Source organism: Accipiter gentilis, chromosome 32, assembly GCF_929443795.1.
Source record: "Accipiter gentilis chromosome 32, bAccGen1.1, whole genome shotgun sequence".
NCBI lineage: Eukaryota > Metazoa > Chordata > Aves > Accipitriformes > Accipitridae > Astur > Astur gentilis.
Genome location: NC_064911.1, coordinates 20,657,143 through 20,682,810, shown reverse-complemented (window position 1 = coordinate 20,682,810; position 25,668 = coordinate 20,657,143). Strand labels below are relative to the sequence as shown.

The 25,668-nt window shown below is 37.6% G+C and overlaps 1 protein-coding gene across 3 annotated transcripts in view; it reads left to right on the top strand.

Annotated features, from left to right (window-relative positions):
- Nucleotides 1-25,668, top strand: part of CDKL5 (cyclin dependent kinase like 5) — a 131,443-nt gene that overhangs the window by 37,083 nt on the left and 68,692 nt on the right. For 2 of the 3 annotated variants that reach the window (XM_049834839.1, XM_049834841.1), the window contains exons 2-3: nucleotides 15,016-15,245; nucleotides 15,789-15,823. In XM_049834839.1, the coding sequence (XP_049690796.1) occupies nucleotides 15,182-15,245; nucleotides 15,789-15,823 (99 nt within the window). In that variant the 5' untranslated portion in view covers nucleotides 15,016-15,181. Of the gene's footprint in view, nucleotides 1-11,706; nucleotides 11,760-15,015; nucleotides 15,246-15,788; nucleotides 15,824-25,668 lie in introns of those variants that run through there. The other variant, XM_049834840.1, reaches the window with a different exon arrangement.

Sequence of the window (25,668 nt, the reverse complement as noted above, 5' to 3'; positions counted from 1 at the left end):
ATGGCTTAGCCTTTTATAGCAGATCTTCCAACCATGGAGGAAGATATTGATCAGACCCTTTCTTCATTCTTCTGTAGTTCAGCTTGTGAGCTTATACTAAAAACATGAAATAAATGATATTTTTCTTGCTTGGGCAACTTGAGATCTGTTTAAAAGTGCTAAAAAGAGTAAGTTTTGATTTGGAGGAAGCTTTTAGGTTATATATGATTCGTTTCTAGAAAGTAGAGAGAGTGGAAGCAGTAATCCAATTTATTCATATTCATTTTCAATAACAAAAAGAAAGGTGATCATTTAACTGAAGTTGTAAGAAAAGAAATTTACTAGAAGGAGGAATTTGTCCCCTGTCATTAGAAGTAGGTGCATGCACATGTACATTTCTCTGTGTGTATATGTAGAGATAAAAAATGCATTAATTTTATATGTCTGTATAGTACTTGGGGGTGTATTTGTGAGGAGTTTTGGCCATTGGTTTGCATGAGAGCCAGTTACAGAACTTGCCAGTTGTATTTCTAGGAACAAATTGGCCAAACCCTCATTTCATCAAGCCAAGCAAAGTGTAATCATGATTTCATAAAAAAAAAAAAAAAAAAAAAAAAAAAAAAAGGCAAAAAAAAAAAAGCCCCAACATAAGTATAAGATACTGTTCTAGGGAGGTGGGGGGCTTGATTTTAAACGAGGGGACAAAGCAAATGAAAGAAAAGCATATTTAGATTGGACCATTGTTTGGACTAAAAGACCCGTGATAACAAGAGATGTCGGATTATTAACTTTTTCTTGTTAAATTCCTTGAAAAAGGCAAAGCTATTGCATACTCCCCCCAGTGACAGCAGTGACAGTCTTCAAAAATTAATCTATAAACTAGTTGATAATTTTTACTCCCTCTTTTTTTTTTTCTCCCTTGAATTGGCATGTTGAACTGTTTTATCCTCCTCCATGTGAAGTTAACTGTTAGTTTTCTTCCAGATGAAGTAATTTAAAGGTACTGTAATGTCTTCTGCGAGCAGGGTAAGGGAGAAGAATAACACTAATCAGGCAACACTTGACTAAAACTTTGAAATTTCATTAAATATGAAAACTGTCATTATTCTTTATATTTCTTTTCTGTATACTGTCTTTCTGCAAAAAAAAAAAGTACATATCCATAAGGTGACAATAACAAATTTTATGACCATTTTACATTACAGGCAGCTTATTAGATTTATTCTTTTAAAACAATAAGAAAGCAGGCAGGGAACATAGCCTATTTTTTACCATTATTCAGTATTAACAATGGAGAAGAGAAGGTGGCTTCTAAAGTTGGGTGCTTAATGCAAATTCATTCTCTTGCATAAGCTACAGAGCAATAGCACATAACACCATCATTAAAACTGACTCATAGCATTCAACAGAAGGTGTGTTTCAAGCCCTAAAAGTGCTAAGAGAATTACTGCAGTCTAGTAAATACCTTGCAGTGGGAAAAAATACTTCAGCTGTTTTTTGTTGCAAAACGCTGTTGTGCAAATTGTCTTGAAAGTATTTTGCTTTTTAAAAAAGACCTGAGCATGCAAGCTGAGAAATTGAGTTATTCTAAACTACTAAGTATTTTGATCAGTTGAAAAATGGATGCAAATAGACCATGAAATTCATTTAACATCCATGTTTGAAATTCCAGCTCAGGATGGAGACTCTTGCACTACTTGATTGTCTTTTAGTTCTGTTCATTGGGGGTGGGAGAGTTGTCTTGTATACATTACAAAAATCTCTCTCTAGCAGTAGGTATTCTGCTCTGTAAATTGGTGGGTTGGTGGGTTGGGTTTGGTTGGGTTGGAGTTTTTTGAGATACGAGTAGATGGGAATAGGAAATGCGTATCTAGCACCACAAGAGGCATAAGTGTTAAAATTGCATTTAAATTGGTTTAGTATGCAGTCTCAGCAGCAAAGAAAGTGGTATAATCTGAAGCAGATTACAAGAATTATTTCTGATCTTTTGTCTGAGTAAATAGCCTATCCCCCGTTCTACCTGGATTACAAAGGAAAGTGGAGATTACTCTTCCAATGTTAGAAATGCACAAAGAGAATGTTAGTAGAAAGAAATAATATGGTGCAGTTAAAACTGTAATCTTACATATTGTCTCCCTACCTGTTGGGCAGTAGCTTCTCTGGTTGCTTGTGATGGATTAGGCATGGGATCAGTGTGCTGCTGCTTTGTGATTACTGCCTGTGGTGGATGATGAAATGTCTCTATATGTGCCCATTCAGATCCAGTTTCTTGATGACCAATATTTAGGCCTGTCATTATGTGTGTATAGATTTGTACAGCTTGCTTCCTGCAAGCAAGACACAGCTGTTTCATCTTTCTGATTTGAAGTCTTTCACTTCAGAAGCTCCCTAGCAGCCCCCATCGCTAGGTAAAACTGAACTTCAGGTTCTTTTTAGTCTTCTGAGACATGGCATGCCCTATACTGTTGCCAGCCCTTATTTTCTTAGGTTTTTTTACTTTCCTTTTACAAGGAATAAATAATAATGATTTGCTGGGAGTAGACTTTTGTGTTCACATCTCCCAAATTACTTATATTTCCCTTAATGTTACAAGACTATTGGTGCAAGAAGTAAGCAGATACATTAGAAACAGGAAAGTCAGTTATGCAAATATTGACTTTTGGGTGCTGCAAGTCTGTATTTTCTTTCTAAGCTAATATAAATCTCAAATCTCATGATGAACTCATTGCTCATGCCTGAAGCATCTTCTCCTTAGATTTTTGTTTTCCTCTTTCCTTTCATTCCAAAACTTCCCTGTATGCCAGCCTTTCACTGTTGTCTTCCATGATGCCCTGGAGTAGCTTCCCTTCCCTTCCTCCCTCACCCACCCTTCTTCCCCTTTGCCAGGGGCATTGCCTTCCCTTTTTTTTCCCTTCTCCTCCCCCCACCCTCCCCACTGTATAATTAAACTTAGAAGACTCAAAGGTTAGAGAAACACATGAAGGATGAAAATCAGGATTATGAGCTTTTTTTATTACCTTTCCTTTGGTAGGCCTACCAACACTGTTTACTGTTTAGATGCATCTCTTTTCTCAAGACCTGTTTTTCAGGTCCTCTTTTGGGTCACTTACATATCCAGACATGCTTTTGCTGCCATGGGAATCTTCCATGCAAGAAGCCATCAGCATACGAGAGAGAAGCTCTGTTGGCACTTGTGAAGCAGTCTGCTTGGGAGAAAGGCCATGCACCTGCCATTTCCTATTTACATTTAAATATTTTTCCATTGATACATAAACTTTTAATCTGGATGATTCTTCACTTTAGATTAGTGAAATACTAGTCTTTCACTTTTTTTTCTGTTTTGGTTTTTTTTTTTTTTTCTCCAAAGTAGCTCATGCCTTTCAGGATAAAACTCTTCTATTTAGTTAAGAGACATTTTTGCCAGAATAATAATGTTGGCTAGGGCAATGACATTCTTTCACTGGGCTTTTATTTTAAATACTAAACTTCTTGACAAAAACACTAGTTAAGCATGGCTTGTTGGATATGTATGTTATGCCAGTATTTTGACGGTGGTGGATGAAGGCATAGAACAAGTACAGGCTACATTTGTGTTAAGAAAGTTTGTGTGAACATTCATACTTTTAATTATAAGGATAGTTTTCATGTCATATGAGATTTAAAATATTTTTTTTCTTTTAGCTATTAAATGGAAACCACTAGGCTGACATAGCAAGAGAAGCTATTACTTGATTTTATTTTTTAAAGTCATTATGGAGGCTGGCATTGAAACAGCGCTGTTTATTATTTAAAAAAAAATAAATTATTACCACATCCTGTTTCCAGGGATGAATCAAATTGCCCCCACTGTTTTTGAAGTTTTTTCCTGAGTCATCTGGCGAGACTTTCATTTACCTCAAGACTTACATTTTACCACAGCAATTCTGTTCATGCAAAGAAGCAGTACCACAGCGTGGTTTCAAACATTACATCTTTGTATGTTATTTTATAACAACACCCAGAGGCCTTCAATATAGCAAAAAAGTTTCCTTATCAAAGAGCTTAACATCTAATTAAAGACAAGACCCAAGAATGCATCTAACAGTTGCAATAAACAGAAGAGGGAAAGTGAACATCATAAGCAATTAAAAGTCTTTGCAATTAGGTTTCTGTGGTAGGTTGACCCTGGCTGGACACCAGATGGCCACCAAAGCTGCTCTATCACTCCCTGACAAGGCTGGACAGGGGAGAGAATATATAATGAAAGGCTCATGGGTCAAGGTAAGGACAGGGAGAGATCACTCACCAATTACCATCATGGGCAAAATACACTTGACTTGGGGAAATTAGTTTCATTTATTACCAATAAAATCAGAGTAGGGTAATGAGAAATAAAACCAAATCTTAAAACATCTTCCCCCCACACCTCCTTTCTTCCCAGGCACAGCTTCACTCCCAGTTTTCTGTCTCCTCCCACCCAGCAGCGCAGGGGGACAGGGAAAGGCGGTTGCAGTCAGTTCGTCACACATCTTTGCTGCTCCTTCCTCCTTGCCCTTTTTCCCTGCTCCAGCATGGGCTCCCTCCCATGGGAGGCAGGTCTCCATGAACTTCTCCAGCGTGGATCCTTCCCACAGGCTGCAGTTCTTCATGAACTGTTCCAACGTGGGTGCCTTCCATGAGCTGCAGTCTTTCAGGCACAGACTGCTCCAGCATGGGTCCCCCGCGGGATCACAAGTCCTGCCAGCAAACCTGCTCCAGTGTGGGCTCCTCTCTCCATGGGGCCACAGGTCCTTCCAGGAGCCTGCTCCAGCGCAGGCTTCCCACGGGGTCACAGTCTCCTTCAGGCACCTACCTGCTCTGGTGTGGGGTCCTCTCTCCCTGGGCTGCAGGTGGAGATCTGCTCCACCGTGGACCTCCATGGGCTGCAGGGAGACAGCCTGCCTCACCATGGTCTTCCCCACGGGCTGCAGGGGAATCTCTGCTCCGGTGCCTGGAGCACCTCCTCCCTCTCCTTCACCCACCTTGGAGGAGGGTTGTTCTCATATATTCTCACTCCTCTTTTCCAGCTGCTGTTGCACAGCAGATCCCACCCCCGCCCCCACCCCCCCCTTCTTAAATATGTTCTCCCAGAGGCACTACCATGGTCTCTGGTGGGCTCAGCCTTGGCTAGCGGTGGGTCCATCTTGGAGCCGACTGGCATTGGCTCTGTCAGACATGGGGGAAGTTTCTAGCAGCTTCTTACAGAAGCCACCCCTGTAGCCCCCTACTTCTACCAAAACCTTGCCATGCAAACCCAATGCAGTTTCATAATGGGGTTTTGGAGTCCTTTAAGTTTGTGAAATAAAACAATAATAGAATCTCATCTGTTCTAATATAGAATTCGAGATACAAAGTTTAGAAATGGCAAATAATTTTTTGAATTCATAGTGTAAGGGGAAAGCTATACGGGGGAAGTGTTCTATGAATTTCAGTAGTTTTCTACTGAAACAGTTTCTACTCAAACAATCTCTTTAAGGGAGTAAGTCTCTCCAGTGCTCCAAGCTTGGTTGCAGGGTTCACATTCAGCCTTGCTGTGATCCACCTCAATCCTTGGATAGTCTGTACAGTACGGCAGACTGTCAGCCCTTTATAATTATGTTCCTAGTTTCTCAGTTTCCTTTCATCTTTATTGAACGTAATTCTTCTACCATTTTCCTTGTAGCAGAACTGCCCCCTGCGTTGTAGCTTTAATACAAGTATGTGTCTTCATCCTGGAGTTCACTTGCAACTTTGCTATCTGAAGCACTGTGGTGGCTCACTTGGTTCTTTCTGAAAAAGAACTTCTGCTTTAGCTAATGCTGTCATCATTTTTAAATCCACAACCACTAGATTTTATAATTTTTAAGCTGCCAAGCTCTTAACTATCTTGGTTGTAGTAGTTTTATTTCATGCTGTAGGAAATGAAACTGGATCTTTTGATCGTTGAAGAGATTTTTGAGTACAAATATTCAAAAGCAGATAAAAATCACAACAGCCTGTTTTCCCTACCTCCACCCAGTTTCACTATAATTTCAATAGAACTTAATTTTTTTGTTTAGGTAAAACAAATGGTACATAAATGATTATGAGTAAGTTTTGCTCACAGCATGTTTTTTCTTGGATACTGTACTGATGAACTCTTCATCAGTATCCATTCACTGATGCAGTTAGTGGTAGAGATAAGCATATGATCTTGTGCAAAAGATAATATTCTGGTCTTTGTTGCTTTTGCTTGACTATTTTCAGGTTGATTTTTGCTGCTTTTAGATGAGATCACTAAATTAAATTTGTGGGTTTGTTTCTGTATTTTTTTTTCCTCCACTGGAGAGCTGTTTACACGTTTTGCAAATTGACTTGGTCACCTTAATACATCTTCCAAATATGTTTGCAGTAATTTACGTAGCAGACTGAAGTTCCCCTATCTGAAGGTATTCTTTGTGGCTGAGCATGAGGGCATCTATCATAACAGCACAAGTTGGTTGCTCTCTTGCTGTACTTTATCTGCAGTGGATTTGCACTGAACACAAAGTTTATTTCAGGGTTTTCAGTTTAATGTTCAGAGTCCTAGCTAGAATTGCCCTTGGTACCTGATACATTGCTTCTGCTGCTTCTGTGGCACTGCATTCCAGAAGACTCAAAGCTTTCATCCTCTGTTTCAAGGAAGCTTATGTTAATTGAGTGGGATTGTTGGGAATTTTTTTTTTCTTCTTTACCTCGAATGTCAATCTTTTTTTATTGAACTTCAGTTTATTATAACAGTTATAAGGTCTTAATGCAGTCTGAGCCACTTTGGAGATTGGTATTCTTGACTTGGGTTTCACTTAATTGATTTATTCAACTGTGTAAGTTTAACAGGTTTTTTCAACTAGAAGGGGTGGCAAAACTCACCTTTTATTTAAACATGGTTAATGTTCAGTTACTCTGATAATAGACATCATAAATAAAAAAAAATCTCAGAAGTGTTAAAGTAAGCACATTCAAATATTTTCAGTATTAATTGTACTCGCTGTTATCTCTGAAATCTGAAAAATTGGAGCAAATGTCTTGTAATAGACTTTCACACACTGAAATAACAGTATCTTCAAATTCAGGTGAAACTTCGTATGGAGAGATGTTTCTATAGGTTTCAATTTCTTTGGGCTTTTTGAAGCAACCTGCTTTGAGGTTGATGGAGTTAGAGTCTTTTTCTAATTAAAGAAAAAAAAAAAAGCAAACCCAAACAAATAAAAAAAAATATCCCCAATGCTCCCACCAAAATCCCCCACTGTACACCATTTGCCCACCATGTGTTTTCATCACTTGTAATGACATTGTGAAAGAAGAACCAATAATGAAAAGCCTTTAAGTTGTTTCTTTAAATATGTTTCCTGCACGTGTGCTTGTATGCAATTGTGAATTTATTCTTGAAATGACCTGTCTTCGGCTGTTAGGACAGTTAGTAATTGAGTGGCTTCTTTTTGTCCTTTATTGAAAACCTTTGATGGCATTCTTTGCAAGGTTAACTTTGTAAAAGCTGGAATGGTGTTATTTAAATACAATGCCTCTGACTATTTGCTGGAAAATGCACCAAGAAAAAATGCTAAATAATTTTTATAGTGTAATTAGAATATAATTCTATTCATTTGCATGTATTGTATTTTCTTACTAATTTATTAAATTTTGGGGGCTTCCACCTCATATTTTTATGGTTGTTCCATATCTTTCCTATGTCCTTTTAAAGAAAAAAGTGATTTCTTGGGTTTTTTGTTTTGTTTTGGGTTTTGGGGATTTTTTTGTTGGGTTTTTTTTGCTTCAGACAGTGAACCAGTAATCTGTATTTAATGATATGCTTGAAGATTACAAGGAAGAGTAGTCATTGCGGTTATTTTGATCTGCATTAGAATGTCCACAGAATTTAGTTTCAGCATTCATTTGCTATTTATAAATACTTTATATTCACCTTTACTTTTCTGTCTCTTATGAGGAAGCTTCATCCCAGCCAAAGCCAGTGCAGAGAGGAACATCTGACTTTAGAATGTGAATGGGAGTTATTTTTAGAACAATGAAGACAAAACTGGGTTGGTAGGAGGGAGAAAGTTTGTGAGATTAGAAGAATTCTGGTCTTTATTTGTTAGGAGACAGTCTTTTTAAATCACCAGTATGCTTTGTGTGTGCAGGTATGAAAGATTAGGTGACTGATCCAGTTAGAAATGCAACAGAGGACTTTTTTTCTAAGCGGCCAGGTCTTCTGCATCTGTTGTTCAGCCTGCTGACAGCATGGCAGTATAGGATTGCTGGGGCACAGTGGTTGCTGCCATTGTGGAGAGGAACCTAGCAGTGTGCTTTTGACAGTAGGCTGCCAGAGAACAGAGGGACCGGAGAGCATGATGGAGGAACTCGAGAGGCCCTTTCTTTCCACAAATACCCTGCTGAGCTCAAACTTTAGAGCAGTCCTTCAACTGACTGGCTGCTCAGTGCTTCTAACATGTTCCCTTAAAGATAATATATTGTACTTTTCCTGGACAGGATCTCCCTCCCTCTGCTTAGGACTTTGAATGTGTGCTTTTTTTTGCCTTTTTTTTTTTGTGGTAAAGGAAAAGACTTTTATGCTCAACACTTGTTTTTTTTTCTCCTTCTTTCTAAGCATGAATCTTCAAACACAAATGTGGGAATTGAGTCACAAAGTGAGTCCTAACGTGTAACTCTTTGAAAATAGTAGCTTTTTTGGTAATTATTAGAGATGAAAAAGCTGTGCCTGGAATATTATTTTATAGCCTGGGGATTTAAAGTCCATGGCAGATTCCCAAAGATAAAATGGGACTAAATAGTAAGCAACATGACAAATGAATATAGGCTATTACTGGAGACTGGTGTTCTGAGAAGAGAGAAGGAAAGATTAAAATGAAAGAACCAACTTCTAAGGAGACTACTACAAATATTGTGTCAGATAAAGAAATATTAGCTTCTTCGACAGAAAGATATTCTGTTAAGAAATAAGATCTTCTTTTATCTAAAAAAAAAAAACCCACCAAAATTTTTTTTCTTGCCTACCTCTGCCTAATGGTATCTCAGTAAGCAGAAGTGTGCTTTTACTTCAACTACAAATGTTGGGCACTTCTATTTGATAGAGTGAATGCGCAACTGCCAGGCTGCTTGTGCCAGATGAAACTGCAAAGGCTTTGGATTTAACAGGTTGCTGTTGAGAGTGTTATCCTCTGAACACTGGTTGTTTTTCTTCAGAGCTGCTATAGGTATGGTGAAGACTGCCCAACATGCGTAAGGACCAGCAGAAACTGCGTAAGAAGCTGTCATACCCACAATAGACGTATTTGTTAAGGTTCTTACTGGAGAGGAAGACTAAAATGGAAGCAATATTGTCTTTCCTGTCCTTCTGTTATGACTCATGGAAGCTGCTTTTGTGCTCAACCCTTTGATAATCAGTCTGCTTATTTGTCACTATGGTCTTAGAAGCATCCTGCTAAGCACCCACTCTTTTTGAGTTGGCCACAGCTGTTAGAGAAGCTCATAAATCCTGTGTTTTAACTCTTGAAAGGTGAATTTAGTTCATATATCCAGGTTGAGCTGAATTTATTTTTGAATCTGTACTTGCGTACAAAAGGGAAGAGCATGCACAGAACAAGATAAACCAAACAAAATAATTATTGGTGTCCTGGTCTTCCAGCTCAGTTTTCCTTTAGGAATTTAACCAAACAGGTATCTTTAATAGTTGGGAGCTGATTCAGCCCTTTTCCTGGTTGCGTGCTTGCTGCAGGATGGGAACTTTGTTCAGGTTCTTCCCCTCCCACACCCCTGGCCCTGCTGCCATGGAGGCATGCTGCCTTTTAGGCCAGTTACGGGATGATGGCTTCCCTTGATGTATAATTCATTCAGATGAGTTTGGAGGTTTCAGTATATCAACAGCTATTTAAAAAAAAAAAAAAAAAAAAAAAAAAAAAAAAAAAAAGGCAAAACAGCTCCTCCAAAAACCAACAGCAGTGAAATCAAGTTCCAGTGATATTAGCAATGTCAAAAAAAGCTTGCTGGAGCTAAATTTTAAAACCTGTGAGCTTATGCAAGCCACCTTGGTGTTTTGCTTTTACATAATTTGTTCAAGTTTTGACAGTTTTCTAAATTTTGTATTTATTTCACCAGCTGCTCTTTTCATTCCTCTTTTTTTTTATGAACAGAGGAGGATAGATTGAAGCTTAGAGTATGAAAAATGGCTTGCTTAATTGCAAGTTCTTGTTGCTTTTTATCTTTTCTTCAGCTTTTTTTTTTTCAGCTTCCACATTGTGGGTTTCTTCGTATTATGAACCTTGATGGCTCTTGCTCCAGAACCTTGTCCCATTAGAAGGTCTACTGTCCCTCCATAAAGTGGAAAAACAAGTAGGAACTTTTTTCCAAATGCAGGAGTGAGACTGGCAAAACTTCACTAGCAATATGATTGTATTTTTTTTTCATCTTCGTTCTTAAAGTCAGAATATTACTACTAGCTTCTTCCTCACAGCTGTTCGAATACTGAATTTGTTCTTCCTAATCTGTAATTCCACGTAATACTCCTGGTACATTCTGGATCAATAAACCCAGAAAAATTTCTCCAACTATTTTCTTAACCCTGTCACTTGTATATTTTGCTATAACACTGAATCAGGTGCTTGTAACTCCAGAACTATACATATAAAGGGAAGGAGAAGGAAAGGTGCTGTAGTAGTGATATATCATGACTAATAGAGGTGGTTAATGCTTCCTTTCATGTGTGTACCTGGTACAACAGAAGATGTGCCAGGGTTTGGATTAATGCAGAACCGTCAAAGACAGGTATACCATATAAGTTCTTCACATCTGTTTACTGACCTGCTGTTTTGTTAGTAAACAGATGAAAATGTAGCCAGTATCTAGAAATTCTTAGTTGTATCTTCTTGGTGAGTAAAAATAATAAACAAATAAATAAAAAAAAGATTAAGTTTACTACTGTTTTAGGAGAGCAAGAGGGGTGTATTACCTACTGGCAAGAAGCTTGTTTAAAAGCTAATGGATGACTTTTAAGTCAATTAGAAGTTTGTAACTGACTTCAGCAGAGTGCAAATAGCATTCTTTCTGTCTCGATATATGAAATGAACTGTATACTTGGTATACAATATACTGATATACAAATCTAACTGTATTTTTCTAGAACAAACTTATTTCTCCAAATTTTGTGAAGACAAATGTCTACCTCAAGTTTTTTATAATTCTGACTAAATGTCTCTACTAAAATCTAACTATGTAAAAGGTGCTTTCCCCCATCCCACCAGCTATTGATGATTATGAAATAATGAATAACATTTTTATTTTAGCATTGAGGCCTTGGAGTGAGTAGTTAAGTTGGATGCTTTTGGGTGATGCTCTAGAATTCTTAATGGTCATGAAGGGAAAAGGAGTTGGGGAAAAGCCAGGGCTTTTAATTTCAATGTAAATGATCAGGTACCATAATGCTGTATTAGTCTGTATGTTCATTCCCAGAATGTTTATACAGTTTTTGGCTTTTACATATAAGCCTTACATGCTATTGCAAAACAACTACATTTGTATTAAATCTCTCACTGTTATAGTTCTGGATTGAGTAAAACTAATTTGTTGTTCATTTCATGATGTTTCATTTTGCTGAATTGGCTCTGTCGTTTTTAGAATGCCATTGTAACATTGAGACCATCTCAGAGATCTGTTGGTTTAATTCGTAAGTTGCTGATGTGCTGTGAATCTGGCTGGCTCGAAAGGGATGTTAAGAGAATGAGTGCTATTACCTTACTGAGAACCTTTGAGAGGTAAAGAATGGCCTGATTTCCTCTTCTGCAAGGGTTATCATTCTAGCCAGCAGGCAACTTATTAAAACAGACCTGTATAGTACTCAGTGCAAAGATCAAAATTATGGTTGCTATTAATAAGGTTTTCCTTGCTATTTCCAGTCTTCAGCTTGAAAGAATCTAGCCTGTCTTCACTGAGTTACAGAATAATGTAATTCTTGCTATGGATAAACTTCTTGAGGTTACTTTTTTGGTTAATACTTCTAGATTTTATTTTTTCTTTATTTTTATTGTTACAGTTACTCTGTAATTCACAAGACTCAGTGTCATTCATGGAGTTTGAGTTGATGCTACCAGATTCCCTGCAAGAGTCATGATTTTAAAAACAGTCTTAACAAGGGCAGTGCCTTTTGAAAAGCAGAAAAATCTCAAAGTTCAGTGGGTGCTGCCACTGAGCAAGTATTTTTAGCAGTTTCTTTTCAGTCTTTCAGGAGCTTTTGAAGGCAGAAATCTCGAGTATCTACATCTTGTCTAGGGATTCAATGGGTCTAGCTAGTCTGAGTTCACTAATGTGCGGGAGAGAACTGGTTTGAATTACTGCCCTGCTTGAGGAGATGTGGCAAAAGAGCTAGGGCAAAAAGTGTTTGGATATGAATCCATACTACTGCTGCATGCCACTTGTCTTCTTTAGCTCTCCTTTTCATTTCAAGATTAGGTTCTCATAAAGTGCTCTCAGCAGAATTGTGCACAAAGATGGCTCTGGAGCTAGCACAGAAGAGGTGGGTCACTGAAGTGCAGTTTTATTTTGGGAGTCCCCCTCCCTGTATGTGCATCTATATTACCTTTGCTGTCAGTGATGCACTTCGGGGAGAATTTGAGAAACTGGTTTGTACGTTCCTTTGGGCCAGTCGAAGTGTTTCACTAATGGTGAATGAGCATCGGAAAGTGAGTTGACAGGCTTTTACCTTTAGGGAATTACATCTAAATGCTGCTCTAGGTGCCATGCATGCAGGAACACCAGTGTAACAAGCGGATCAGCATTTTGTGGCTCACTTTTAATGAAGTGAAAAGGGAAAACTGCATGGTTGGTGGGGAGAGGAAGATGTGTAGTACTGAATTTCAGAAAGGAAGGTTAGCTGCTTGCAAATCTAACCTTTATTCCCAATTTAAAAAAATAGAATACGTACAGAATGCACTTGCAGAACTCTTAAGAATAGAAAAATAAAAACAGTGGATCACAAGCTGCAGGCTTGTATAGCTTTAGTTTATGAGAAATTTAGAAATTATGAATGAGGGACAGAGGAAACTGCATCTAAATTTCATGTTTAGTTTTTGATACATTATCTCATAAGCTTCTTCACTGTTTTGTCATAGATCCAAAAAGTATTGTGTACACTGTAAAGCAGGAAGACAGTGTATGGTAATAATGTTAGCATATAAGTAATGAATGTTATAACCACAATCTAATTTCTAGAAACATTTGTCAATTAATAACGTTGGGAACTGAAGCAGCAGATTTGGTGATGTTACTGAATAGTGCTAATAGAAAACAGATTATATGTTTTCTGACTGTTCCTTTGTGTCTTGCTTACATTATGGCATTAATGGTTCTTTCAAGGTCTCTGTAGTGGTATTTCTGTCACTCAGCTGCAGCGTGGGGACAGCCAGCTGCGCCTGTGTGCCTGGCACCAGCCTGTTTCAGTAGAAAGCTGAAGCAGCTCAGTGCAGGCTCTGTTCTCACGTTGGTGGGTGCAACTGAGCAGATGCTCCTGCTTCTCCAGGAGCTCATTATTTTAGTTCGTTACTGTAACTAGAAAGCCCGCACAAACAGCACAAAGGCTTTTGTGAGAAGGAGATGCCAAATGAGACAGGAAAAGAGTATATGTAAGGGGAAGAAATGAGTACTTTATACAATTCACAAGTGAAAAAAAAATTTATTAATTAAAACAGTAAATTAAAACACTGAAATAATCCGTTAAGGAGTGGGTAACATTTTAAAAACAAAAACAAACATAAAACCCCCTAAACATACTTTTAATTTGGAAGTCACTGCTTTACTTTCAAAATTTGTTGCCTAAATACTGTGGTTGATTAAAGTTGCTTCTAAAATAACAAACCCCTCAAAATTATCTCCCTGTGTCTTGCTGAGGCTAGTGTCATTGTGATTTCCCTCCACCCTTGAGTCCTTTTTTGTTATGTGTGACTTAGTCAACACAGGGCTTTTGGCCAGCACCCCTAGCTTATAGTGAAATAGCAATGAGACTTCCTGTTGGTGTGAGCTGAACCCAGTATCATTAGGTCACACTCACCCATTACACACAAGTAATTAAATTAATTCACTTCTATTCTGCCCTATATCTTGTTCCTCATGAGTTCGGTGTTCTTGGAGCACTGAACTGTGGAAGTGACGTATTTCCAATTAATGTTGAAGCTATTTTAGCTTTTTTCCCATTTTTGAATGTGGGATGTATGCCTTTAATATGAGGGGAAAAAATGTAGCCTGAGTTAGCAAAACCAAACTTCCGTGTGTCTAGTTTATCGGACTTCTAAGATTATAGGAGATGTGGTGAGCCTAAAACAGACAGACATAAAAACCTTTGTTCTTTTCCTTGTGTATAGTTGCTTGATTTGACAAATTACTTCAGTGTTTGGAAAACATGGAAGAAAACCTTTGAAAACTTTTTTTTTTTGCTCCTCATTACATTTGCATTAAATAACCTGATAATGGAAATAATTTTCTAAATCTGATTGCTAGTCAGTCTAGCAAATAATTTTCCCTTTTTTTTTTTTTAAACAATCACAGAAAATAGTAGTAGAAGAACATTTTCTATCATTTAGTGTTCTTTCTACCTTATCCTTTTTGTTATTACAGTGGACAAATAATAAATTGACTAAACACAATTTGTTTTTATACCTGTCAACATACACAAAACTGGGAACATAAGTAATTATAGGTGTGGTTTTGCTCACTGAGGTAGTTCCCATCAACACTTTTGTTTGTCCTGTAGAAAACAGATGTATGTAAGTTAGTTGTTATTTTAATAGACGTCCTGAGGATGGGATTAAAAGGCCAGCTGTTCTGTCAGATACATGTTCTCAATAGGTTCTGTCCATTATATATGCTGCTAAGCTCTCTTGATCATAAAATTTAGAAGTAAATGAGTTGTCTTTTACAATTGTTAGAAAATATTGGTGTGATGTGTATATATATACCACTGCGCTCTCTTACTAAAATAAAACAGAGTACCAATTACATTGTTTTCTCTTCTTTCCCCAGGAAGCTACTGACTGCCTAGAAATTAAGAAAGGGTGTGAGAAGTCTGGTTGATCAAGGTGGAATTTTTTTTTCCAAAAGCCTTTTTACAATTGCCTTTTGCAAAATCTTTGGACACTCCCCATTGTGCCATGTTTTGTGGCTCTCACTGTAAGAAGAATTTGTCTTGATGAAGATTCCTAACATTGGTAATGTGATGAATAAATTTGAGATCCTTGGGGTTGTAGGTGAAGGTGAGTAGTATCTCAATAAAAAATGAGTTAGAATTTTATGTATATTTGACTTGGTCCTCTTGATGGTAGTAAGTTTTCATTTGCAAAATATTGCTTGTATGCAGATCTTAAGAAACATCAGTTTATTCTCTACAGCTCCTTCTAATTATGTTTTTGGAAGGAGAAGTTTGGAAGAGGAAAGAAAAGGAAGAGAAATGGGACAGTTTTGTGGGTTTGGGGGTTTTGTTTGTTTTTTTTTTTTTTTGAAGTTTACTATATTAATTTCTCTTTAGTGATACTAGTGATACGCAACTTATCAAACTTCTCTGCAAGTATATTCAAAAAAATAATTCCAGCATTTAAAAATCCATTTACTTTCAACCAATTTTTGTAAAACTGTTTCAGTGCACAGAAATTTATTACAGTACCTGTATGTGCAAGTTCTGGATAATAATACTGGGAAAAATATTATTTCTGTAGCCAGGAGGGGACTGAAGACTCTTTTATCTTGCTGCCTTTTTTTTTCTGCTTTGAGGTGTTTATCTCTTTTCTTCTTTGTTTCAGGAGCCTATGGTGTTGTACTTAAATGCAGACACAAGGTAAGTAAATTGCTTTAAGTCAGAGATAAATGGTGGTATTTGGGTGAAACAATGACTTTTGATGAGAACTGAGATGTTACTATGTATGAGATGTGGCAGCTGGGGTGGGCTTTTCCTTGCAGTCAGTTACTCAGTTTTTTAATTGCAATACTGTCAGAGGAAATGGCTACAGCTAGTACCAAACCTCTGGTTTTTGGTGTTTAATATTTGTCTGAAACATCTGAAGTATTACTAATGTTTCATTAATCTCAACTAAGACAGTTTTTAAAGAAAAAAGTTGGTTTGGAATGCAGTTTACACTCAAGCAGTCTTGATTAGAATGTCAAATTAATTGCCAAATGCTGCTGTGTAAGCACTTAACTGTCTTGGGGCTGGGAGGGAGTGGGATCCATGTGGAATTTCTACAGCTATTGGATAAGCAAACTGCAGTAAGAAAGCACTGACTTCTATGTTTGTTGATTTTAATTTGGAAGAGGAAGAGTGAAAAAGGAAAGAAAAAACCCTGTTTCAGACAAAAATGAACCTGGCAACCTGTCTACACTATTTTAACTGTATTGTGAATTGGATGTATCTGAACTTGCTGCTCATCAACAGGGAACTCTGACATGAACTACTTTGTGTCTTTGGAGCTGCAGCGTAGTGACAGAACAAAATAACTTCTACTTCTCTGGAGGAAAACATTTCAGAATCATAGCATGATTCACTTGTAGTTACCTGAGAATATATAGAAGTTTTTGTATGTAGTTCATACCCTTTTCTAGAAAAAGTTACTGCTGTGCAGGGGACCTGCTTTCCTGTGGTAGCTTTTAGCATGTACACAGAAGGACTTGTGCACAGGACATATAGTTATCTTTGGTGTGGCTTACACTACTGACTTAAAAAGGGAAAAAATAAATAAATTAGAACTTGGAAAGATCCTATCTCAAGCTGAAGCCTTGTCGGGCTTGGGGGAGACTATAGCACTCAATAGAATGGCTTTGGTTAATTGGATATTTTTGGATAGTTATGAATAATAATTCAGGGTGAGTAGTTTGAGAGCACCTCAGTAGTGACACTACAGTTTATACTAGGCAGCTCTCTTCTTTATGGAAGGTAGCCTCACCAAGACTCAAGAAGCTTCTCGGATTTCCTGCATTGCTGAGTGGAATTTAAGCTCTGCATGTCTTTAGTCGTGCCCTCATCTAAGAGAGGTCAGTAGTCTAAGAGTATAGTGTAATGGCAGGGTAATCTGTTGTCTGAATTCCTATAAGAATACTTTACAGTATACCAGATGACTGGAAAGGGGAGGCTTGCCTTTAGCAGAGGGAGATGCTTCTTCCTACAGCCTGTGTAAGGGTGCTGAATTGCTTGTGAGGATCTAAATTTTTAGGTAGTCACACCATTTTTTTCTGCAGCTTCAAGCTTAATCGAAACAACTGTATTGAAGTTCTAAAACAAAGTGGTATTTATTAATGCTTCTAGCAAGTGGGTTTACTGAGACCTAGGGTTTCCAGTGTTTGGAGATCTGAAGAAAAGGCAAGGTATGTTGCTATTTTAAGCTTACTGATTTATGATTCTCTCTTAAAACAAGCTGTACCCAGCCTCTAAGAGCAGATGAATTTAGGGGCTGATTTACTAAAAAAGAATAACTATCTAAAAGTTAAACTTTGACACATGTCTTTTCCCATCCTTCCTCTGGCTGTTTGTCATCTTAACTTCTTCCTTTTGCGCCTTGGTAAAATACCTTGAGAGACTTGTCCCCAGCTCTTTTGCAAGGGACTGCACAGATTCAGGGAAGACACATCCTGCTTGTTGCCTAGATATACAAGGTTTGTTAAGAAAACATTTGATAATTGCCACAAGAGTTTAGTTCATGTTTAATTATAGGTATCATAATAAATAGAATTATTTACTAGTTTCTACGTTTTTGATGGATTTAATTGTTTTTTTTCGTGGCTTATTCCTTTTAAATATGGAGGAAGAGTGGCTATAAAGGAAGAGAGTTGGAGGAACAGTATGAATTGGAGCTTGAAGATGTGAAAAGATGTTGCGTGTTTGCTCCAGATTTTCATTTACCTTAAGACAAAAGATGCAAATGATAGACAAATTTTAAGGCTCTGATATTAATCATTGACTAGAATGAACGTGATAGAACTGAAGTTGTACAGAAATGCCCTTCTAATGGGAAGGAGAAGGGAGGAGGAAAAGGGGAGAAGATTCTAATTCCTGTGACATCAAAGATGTTATAAACCAAAGGGGTGGGTTTTATGTGAGGCCTAAAACCAGTCACTGATTAGCTCAAAATGGGAATTTCTACCAAACCATGATAACAAAGATTAAGTATTAAGAAAAGTTACTTGTATATAAAGGAAGAAAAAAATAACATATTGCAGGATGGTATATGTAGTTGTTCTCCTTGATCAAGAGCTGTTTTTGAATACAAATTTCCTACTTGTAAAATACCTTGAGAGAGACTTGTCCCCAGCTCTTTTGCAAGGTACTGCACAGATTGAGGGAAGACACAAAATGAAGATTTAATTCACTTTCATGAAATCTTAACAGAATTACCGGGAAACGCAAGGATATGTGGTTTGTGGGTTTGGTTTTTTTATTTTTTTTCATTCTTTGGCTGCTGATGGGCCTATTATTTTAGTATGGATGAAGAAAGTAAGAAGTTCTTCCACATTATCTGTCTGCAGGTAGCACAGTTGAATTTTGCCTGCATTACATAGTAAGTCTATTTAGTACCACCTAAGAAGTCCAGAAACAGTACAAAAACTAGAGAATGTTGCGGTATTTTTAATTTATGTATGGTATGTACTAGGCCATCCTTGGTCATGTTCCCTCAGCATGTACTGCTTTTTTTTTTTTTTTTTTTTTTCATGCAAAGCTAGCAATTATCTAAAATTTTGAATGTAGAAGTATTTATCTTCATTTTTATAAATAGTGGTAACATGCTAGGATCAAATTCTCAGCTACTGTAAGTCAATGTATCTCCATTGTATTGGTGAGAGGGTAAATTTTGTGTGAAACGAGGAACTGGCCCCAATGGCAACAATTTTCCAACATACAGTCTACTAGTTGTAGCTTTTTGCCCCTGTGCATTTCACTGGCATGTGTATATGGATTTAAACTGGCATGAGGAACAAATACTTTGTCATTATTGTATGTTTTTTTTCTTTGCTAAGGGAATATTATCGGAAAAGCTAAAGTAGCTCCTCTAGAATGACTGTGTTTACATTATTACACAGCATGTTTTTATCACAAATCCTTTATTGCTAATTGTGGTTTGTGCATAAGGATTACTTGTTTATCTGGGTTTTTTTTTCTGATGTGACACTAATACAAATAATGCTGAGATAAAGCAGATCTGATGTTCTGAAGAGCTTTTTCCTTTTTTTTTTTTTAATGAGAGGACTTTTCATAAGGAAGTATGCTGGAGTACATCATGTTTGAAAATACTGGAAATATATTTTATATTCACAGACTATTAAAATACGCTGCCTTGGCTTATTTACCGGATCTTGGCTATGTTTTCTGAAAAGAAAAGCCACTTGAACAGTTCAGCAGTGTCAGAGGTCATGGCTGAGGAAAAGAGTCTTTGCTTATGTTTAAGACTTGTCAAATCTTTGCCCTTTAAATAAAACCACTATTCCTTTTACTTTTCAGTGCGGGCTTGCAGCTTCGTGCAGAGTTATCCTTTGCTAATAGGGACATAGGCACAAGTATTAAAAGGACTCTTGACATCAGATACAAAGCTAATATCCTTGGACAACTGAGACAAGCGAAGACTGCATCTAGGTAGACAAGATGATGACACTGGAACAGGGGGCTATTCATTAGGATGAGGCAGAGCTCACTGCAGGGCCAGGCTGGAGAGGAAGGAGGATTCCTACTAGCAGGCAGTCAAACCATAGCTGTTCCACTAATGCTTTGAAAGCAGTGATTGTTAACTTCTGCTTTAGTTCCTATCTGCAGAGCATGCGTAGTGGTTTGCTTTATTTAACCAGGGTTTTACCAATGTTTGGTTGAATGTTTGAGAAGGATGCAGATAGAAGTCTGTAAAAAAATAAGGTCATTTTCTTTCTTCAGAGCAGGATTTCGTTATTATCCAGTAAGTAAGGAACAGACTGCATCTTAAGAAACGAGCGTGAAACACCTAGATACCAAAAGCTGATCGTTATATAAATAACAAAGTGTGGTAGCTGATGATTTTCCACTTTTAGACCTGCTTGTGTGGAGAGCTGGCAGAAACTTGCAGGAAGAAACACTGAAAATATGCAAAAGGGAAGATGCCTCTATATATATATCCGTATCTATACATTTATGGGTTTTTTTAGGCTAGCTAGGTGTGCAGGAAGATGTGTGGTGATGCAAATTCTCTAAAAGCACAGTAGAAATTTATGAATTCTCCTAGACTTACCCTTTCTTTTGCTATGTGCTGTGTGTTATCAGAGTCCTTGGAGCCTGAGGGGATACAGTTTAACGATTTAGAAATTTAATGCTAGTTGTTCTTATATGTACAACATCTCTGCCAAATAAGGTGTGTTTTCTGGTCTTTCATTTTAGAAGTGTGTCTGGTTTTGGTTGTTCTTTATAGTATGAGATATTTTTAGACCTTTTTCTTCAAGATAAACACTGCTGAATTCCCTTATTAAAAACAAACAAAAGGAAATGTTAGTTTACAGAATTATTTGGCCACTTCAGTGCATTGAAGAATAAGAAGAATAACCTTTTTAATAGGTTTAATACTTCCAGGAAATTTCCTCTTAGCTAGTATTTATTTTTGTCATCTTTGACCCTTCAGTAATACTCTTGTGTTTTATGTGTGTCTCGGAATATCTGAAAGAAATATTTACTGACCTCTTAAAGAAAGGTATAGTTCACTTATTAGAAAATACAATGGATATGTGTATGTAACAGAATCATTAGTTTTCTTTTGGAGTATTCCACCCCTTTCCATGTCTTCTGTCACTAGATCCCCTACTGACCAGCAGGGTCACAGTTTCCTTAGTGTTCCCTTTGAAACTGGTGTTTTTCTGTTCTCCAGGTAACCTATCTCCACTTCTGCACTCTTCACACTATTTGTTTGTGTTTGAGCTCAGTCAGGAATTCCCCATTTACCAATCCTGGCCGACTCAAGAAACTTTTCCCAGATTTCTGCATGTTGGAGTGGACCATTCCTATGCTTTGAGGAATTCATCCTTGTAGGATAACTAGCCCTCCTAGACCCCTTTACCCTTTAGGGCTGTCTCTAAGCATATCCTTGAACAAGGTGAAATCTGTTCTGTTGAAGGTCCAGGGCTGTAATTCTGCTGTGCCTCTTAATCCTTTCAGGTTCTTAAATTCCACTATAAAATGGTGGTTTGCATTAGGAGATGCTGGTCTGTTGCAATCCCAGTAAGAAAGGCACTCATACTCTGTAAAATGTCATTAAAGTGCTATTTATTTGTAGTGTTAGGTTTAGTAAAGTAAAAATGTTACAGGTAATCTTACATCCCTCTAGGTGCCAAGACCCTTGAGTTGTGCAGCATCAAATGGGCCTCTGATTGGGGTGCAGCATAGTGTGCAGACCACGTCTGTAAGAAAGGGCTAACCCCATTTTCATTATTCAAGCTATTACAGGATTTTCTTACAAGAAAACTCTATTAATAATTTCTGCTGTCAAACAGAATGGATGTTCATGTGTGAACTTCTTGCTGTGCATTCAGATTACAGGCAAGGCCACGCAGGCGATGTAACTGCAGATGCTGAGTGGGAGCTGCCTGCAGGCTCCTCTGTTTCAACAAGTTGGCTGAGTTTGTCCTGTGGTCAAGGGATTTCTGCAGCACAGGCCTGGGCTTCCTCAGGTGAACTCTGATTTGGATCACTAACTACTCGGTGTACAGTGGTCTTCAGTCAGGGTGACTACACATTGTCACTGCCTCTTAGATTATCACCAACCTTCACGTTCCTATGGGTTCATTGGTCAGTTGTGTCAAGAAATTGCCTTCTGCATCTTCCGAAAATCTCCTTATTGTCTCCGTCATGCTGTATTACCCTTGCAGCAGGTGTTGGAGTGCTCTAAGTCCTCTGTGAAAAGTGGACTTTATTGTAAGGTTTCCCCTAAGAAGCCTTTATTTTGCTCTCTTGATCAGGTGCTTTGAAGCACATGTCCACCCTAATGTCACCTGTGTTGTTCTGTCTTCTAACCCTCATGCAAAAACTTTTGACTTGTTTCTTACATATTTCAAAGAAAATGTCCATGCATTCAAGCATCCCTTTCCTTTGCAAAAATCTCCTTGCCTTCTTAGCTCATCCTCCTCAAAATATCCTGAGTCTGTTTGTGCTAGTGCTCCAGTCATGCAAGCTATCCCACCACATGTCTTGTAATCCTAATGAGAGCTTCATACTCATAGAAAATGTGGGGTGTCTCTGGTGTTATAAAAATAGAGTTCTGAATTTGCCTGGTAGATGTTAGAATTCCCTCTCCAGCTCATGTATCTGCTGATGTTACTAACATTCTTACTCTTCTCACTGGATATCTGCTAACACTTCTTCTTATGTTGGTGAGTTTCTCTTTAGTGTCAAAATTAAAAGGTAAGCGTACTTGTTTGTAGAAGTTCCATTGATCTTCAGTGTGTTGTGTTTTCAGACATTCTTGCTTTAGATCTGGCTTTCAAGGTTCCTTACCTCTCCAGCGTGTGTTAAGCCACGTGCTTGGACTGAAGAATACAGCCTTCATTGCAGTTTATCTTCAACTTTTTTCTGGTATTATCTGCTGTAGTGATATGGATGCAATTCTTTTTTCTTTTACTTTGGATGTGACTGATTTAACAGTAGTTCCTGTTTGGATGACTGAGAGATGGAATGATGAGTAGATGACAAAATCTGAGTTCCCAAAATGAGCACAGATTGCTGTCTGCATTTTTTCCCCTCGGTGTTATAGTCTTTTGTATGATGGAGGTAGTATGAGCTGATTTCAGATTTTGACTGCTCAGCTAGAGAATAAACTAGCACTGTCTGGTATTTGAATGCCAGAATACTAGCTGTGTTGATCGGAAGTTTCTGGTTCTTGGTGTTTGTATTTCACTAAACTTCTTGTAACGCTGTAAGTTAACGAAAGGTATTTCTGTCTGCTTTTGACACAGAGAGATACGAGGTACAGCATTGTTACTCAACATTTTAATGACTGATCTGAAGGTAAATATGAAAGTACTGCTGTTAAAAGTTGTGGAAAACAAACCATAGTGGTAAGCAATAGAAGGTAATAATGCAGAGCATTTAACATTACGTAGCAAGTGATTCAATTCAGGCAAAGCCCATTTTAAATGTTTGTATTTCTTCATATACATTTGACTTTCAAAATCAGAACCTTTCAGCAAAATTTGAATTATGTTAGGAGCATTTTGAGCACTCAGTTTTATCATTTCAGAGTAAAGCTGAGAGCTGAGTAATGTATAGACTTTTTCCAGTCTACTACCCTGATATACACAAGAATTGTCATTTTGAGTCAGATGAGTTGAGGTATTTCAGTACCTTAAAAGTGACTTTGTTAGATGTAAACAACGGATTAAGAACAGGGCAGGTATGTTTTGATAACTCCCCACAGTATTCACAGTCTCTTAATTGGTACAATGCTACTCGAGCGTCATTATCACCAGACTATTCTACCACAGATTATGCCAGCAGTGTATTTTTTTTATTACCTTATCCTGTGCCTAAAGCCATCTGTCCTTTAAGTCTTCTACTTGCCTGTGGATACTGTTTAAAATATTAACTGGTGTTTCTGTGTAGTGTGTAAAGTATTCTGTCCTTGTGCATTTTTTTATATATCATCAATTTACATATAACTATCCTTCACCTAAAACCAGGTAAAAAGTACACTGCCAAATCCTACTGATTTATGTCTTAGGAAGTCACATATTCTCTCATTATTACTATTTCTGTCTCATTGATGCCTCCATTTGGTTACATCCTCAGATTTTTTGCTGATCTTTTTCTTTGATTTTGGTATGTAATTAAAAGCAGCATTGCTAATTTTCTCTACTATTCAAATGTATTTTGGCTCTGTGGTGAGATTTTTGTTTTTAATCATGGCTGAAGGCAAATCTCTGTGCACATACCATTTTCTTTCAGTAATGGCAGTTTAGCTGTGGAGAATTATTGCATTTAATGCTGTTGTTCCTCAGGCTAAAGCATCGACTCACTGATGTGTTTTTGTGCCAAAATTTGTGTGAAATACATACAGTGAATATGAGACCTGTATTGATCTTCCAAAGTAAATAGTGTGTGCCAGTAGTAAATGTTTGCAGTAGTCAGAGTTGAGATCTGTCTTGAGTATTATGTGAGGAAAATAGAGCTATTAGGCATGCTGTAGTGCTGAAAATCATATTAACTCTTTAATAACCATTTGCTTCAACTTCACCATTAGGGAATGAGTAACCTTTTGAATTCCTTACAGAACTGTGGTTTGAAATATTAGGTATATAGTTTTTCTTTCATGGGCTTCCATTCTCTGCTTCCATGGCATTCCCTTGAATGCAGCAGTGAGAGGTGAGCTTGATTAGTGCTAATTTACTTCATTTATCACTTTCCTATACGTATATATAAATGACATACAATGAACATCTATAACTGCTTGCTATGCAGGGTAGATGATAATGTGATATTGAAAGTTTCTAAACTTTCATTTTTCCGTGGTGCATTGTGGCATTTGCCTGTACCTGAACCTGAGCCTCTTCCATCATCGTCTTAGCTCCCTGTGGCAGGGGCAAACAGACAATCAGATTAGCACTATATTTATATGTTTTAAATGCCATTGATGTCAGTGAAGTCCTGATGTATATTAAAGGAAATAGAACGTTCATGTGTGTACTATTACTGCTGCAAAGATCAGATAGTTGTGCAGAATGGAGGGTAGAAACTGAGTTGCTGAGATCCCACAGGTTGAGAAGACAGCTGACTATTCAGCATCTCCTCCCCTCCCATCCCAAGGTGGGCTATAATATTCTCTGTGTTGCAAGCTTGCTGTCATTTATTTCTTTTCCTCAAAGTCTTATTCCCAAATCTCTCTCTTTCTGCAATTTCCCCCCCCCCCCCCCAAAAAAAAAACCCCAGTTGTTTCATGAGGTATCTCTTAATAAAAACCATTAAAGCTCTAATTTTGAGGAAGCTATCCAACTCTAAAATGACTTACCTGCTCCAGTGGAAAAAAAAAAGTTAGATCTCTGTTTGGTGTTGTCCCAGTTTCCTAGAAGTATGAGTCTGGGGATTAACTGAAGTAAACATTTGTTTTTCACACTTCTAAGGCTATCTAGGATGAGAGGATAAAGTTGGGTAGTCCCAGGTGTCCTTTTGATTGCTTTTCTTGCATTATGTTTTCTTCTGTCTGTTACTTCTGCTATAGATTGCTAAGGTATGCTGTATTTCAAGGATTTTTAAATTTGTTTTTATATGAACCCTTGCTATCTTTTTCAGTCACATACAATTTCTTTAAGAGGACCTGAGCAGGTAGTACAAAGTAGGCATGAAAACAAATGTATTAAATATAATGGTTTTCGTTTATTCACATTGGTCGGTCTGTCTGTAGCTGTATCAATGGAATGGTGCTGCTTTGATATCTACAGTTGTTTTGTTTCCTTTTGAGTCTTCCATGACAATCCAGACTGCTGTGTGAAGCGTCCCTTGTAGGATACTCCATTCCTTTACGTCCTTCTTTTTACTTGTCATGTTATGAACCCTGCTCAGATGCGGGTGGTATTCAGTGTTTAAAATTGGCAGTCCCTCCCTCCCTTTCTCCCCAAAGGCTAATTTAGAAATGGAATGTGCAGGGGAAAGGTGAGAGAGTACTTTCAGTGGGGAGAAACTAATTTGCTGCGGAAGGG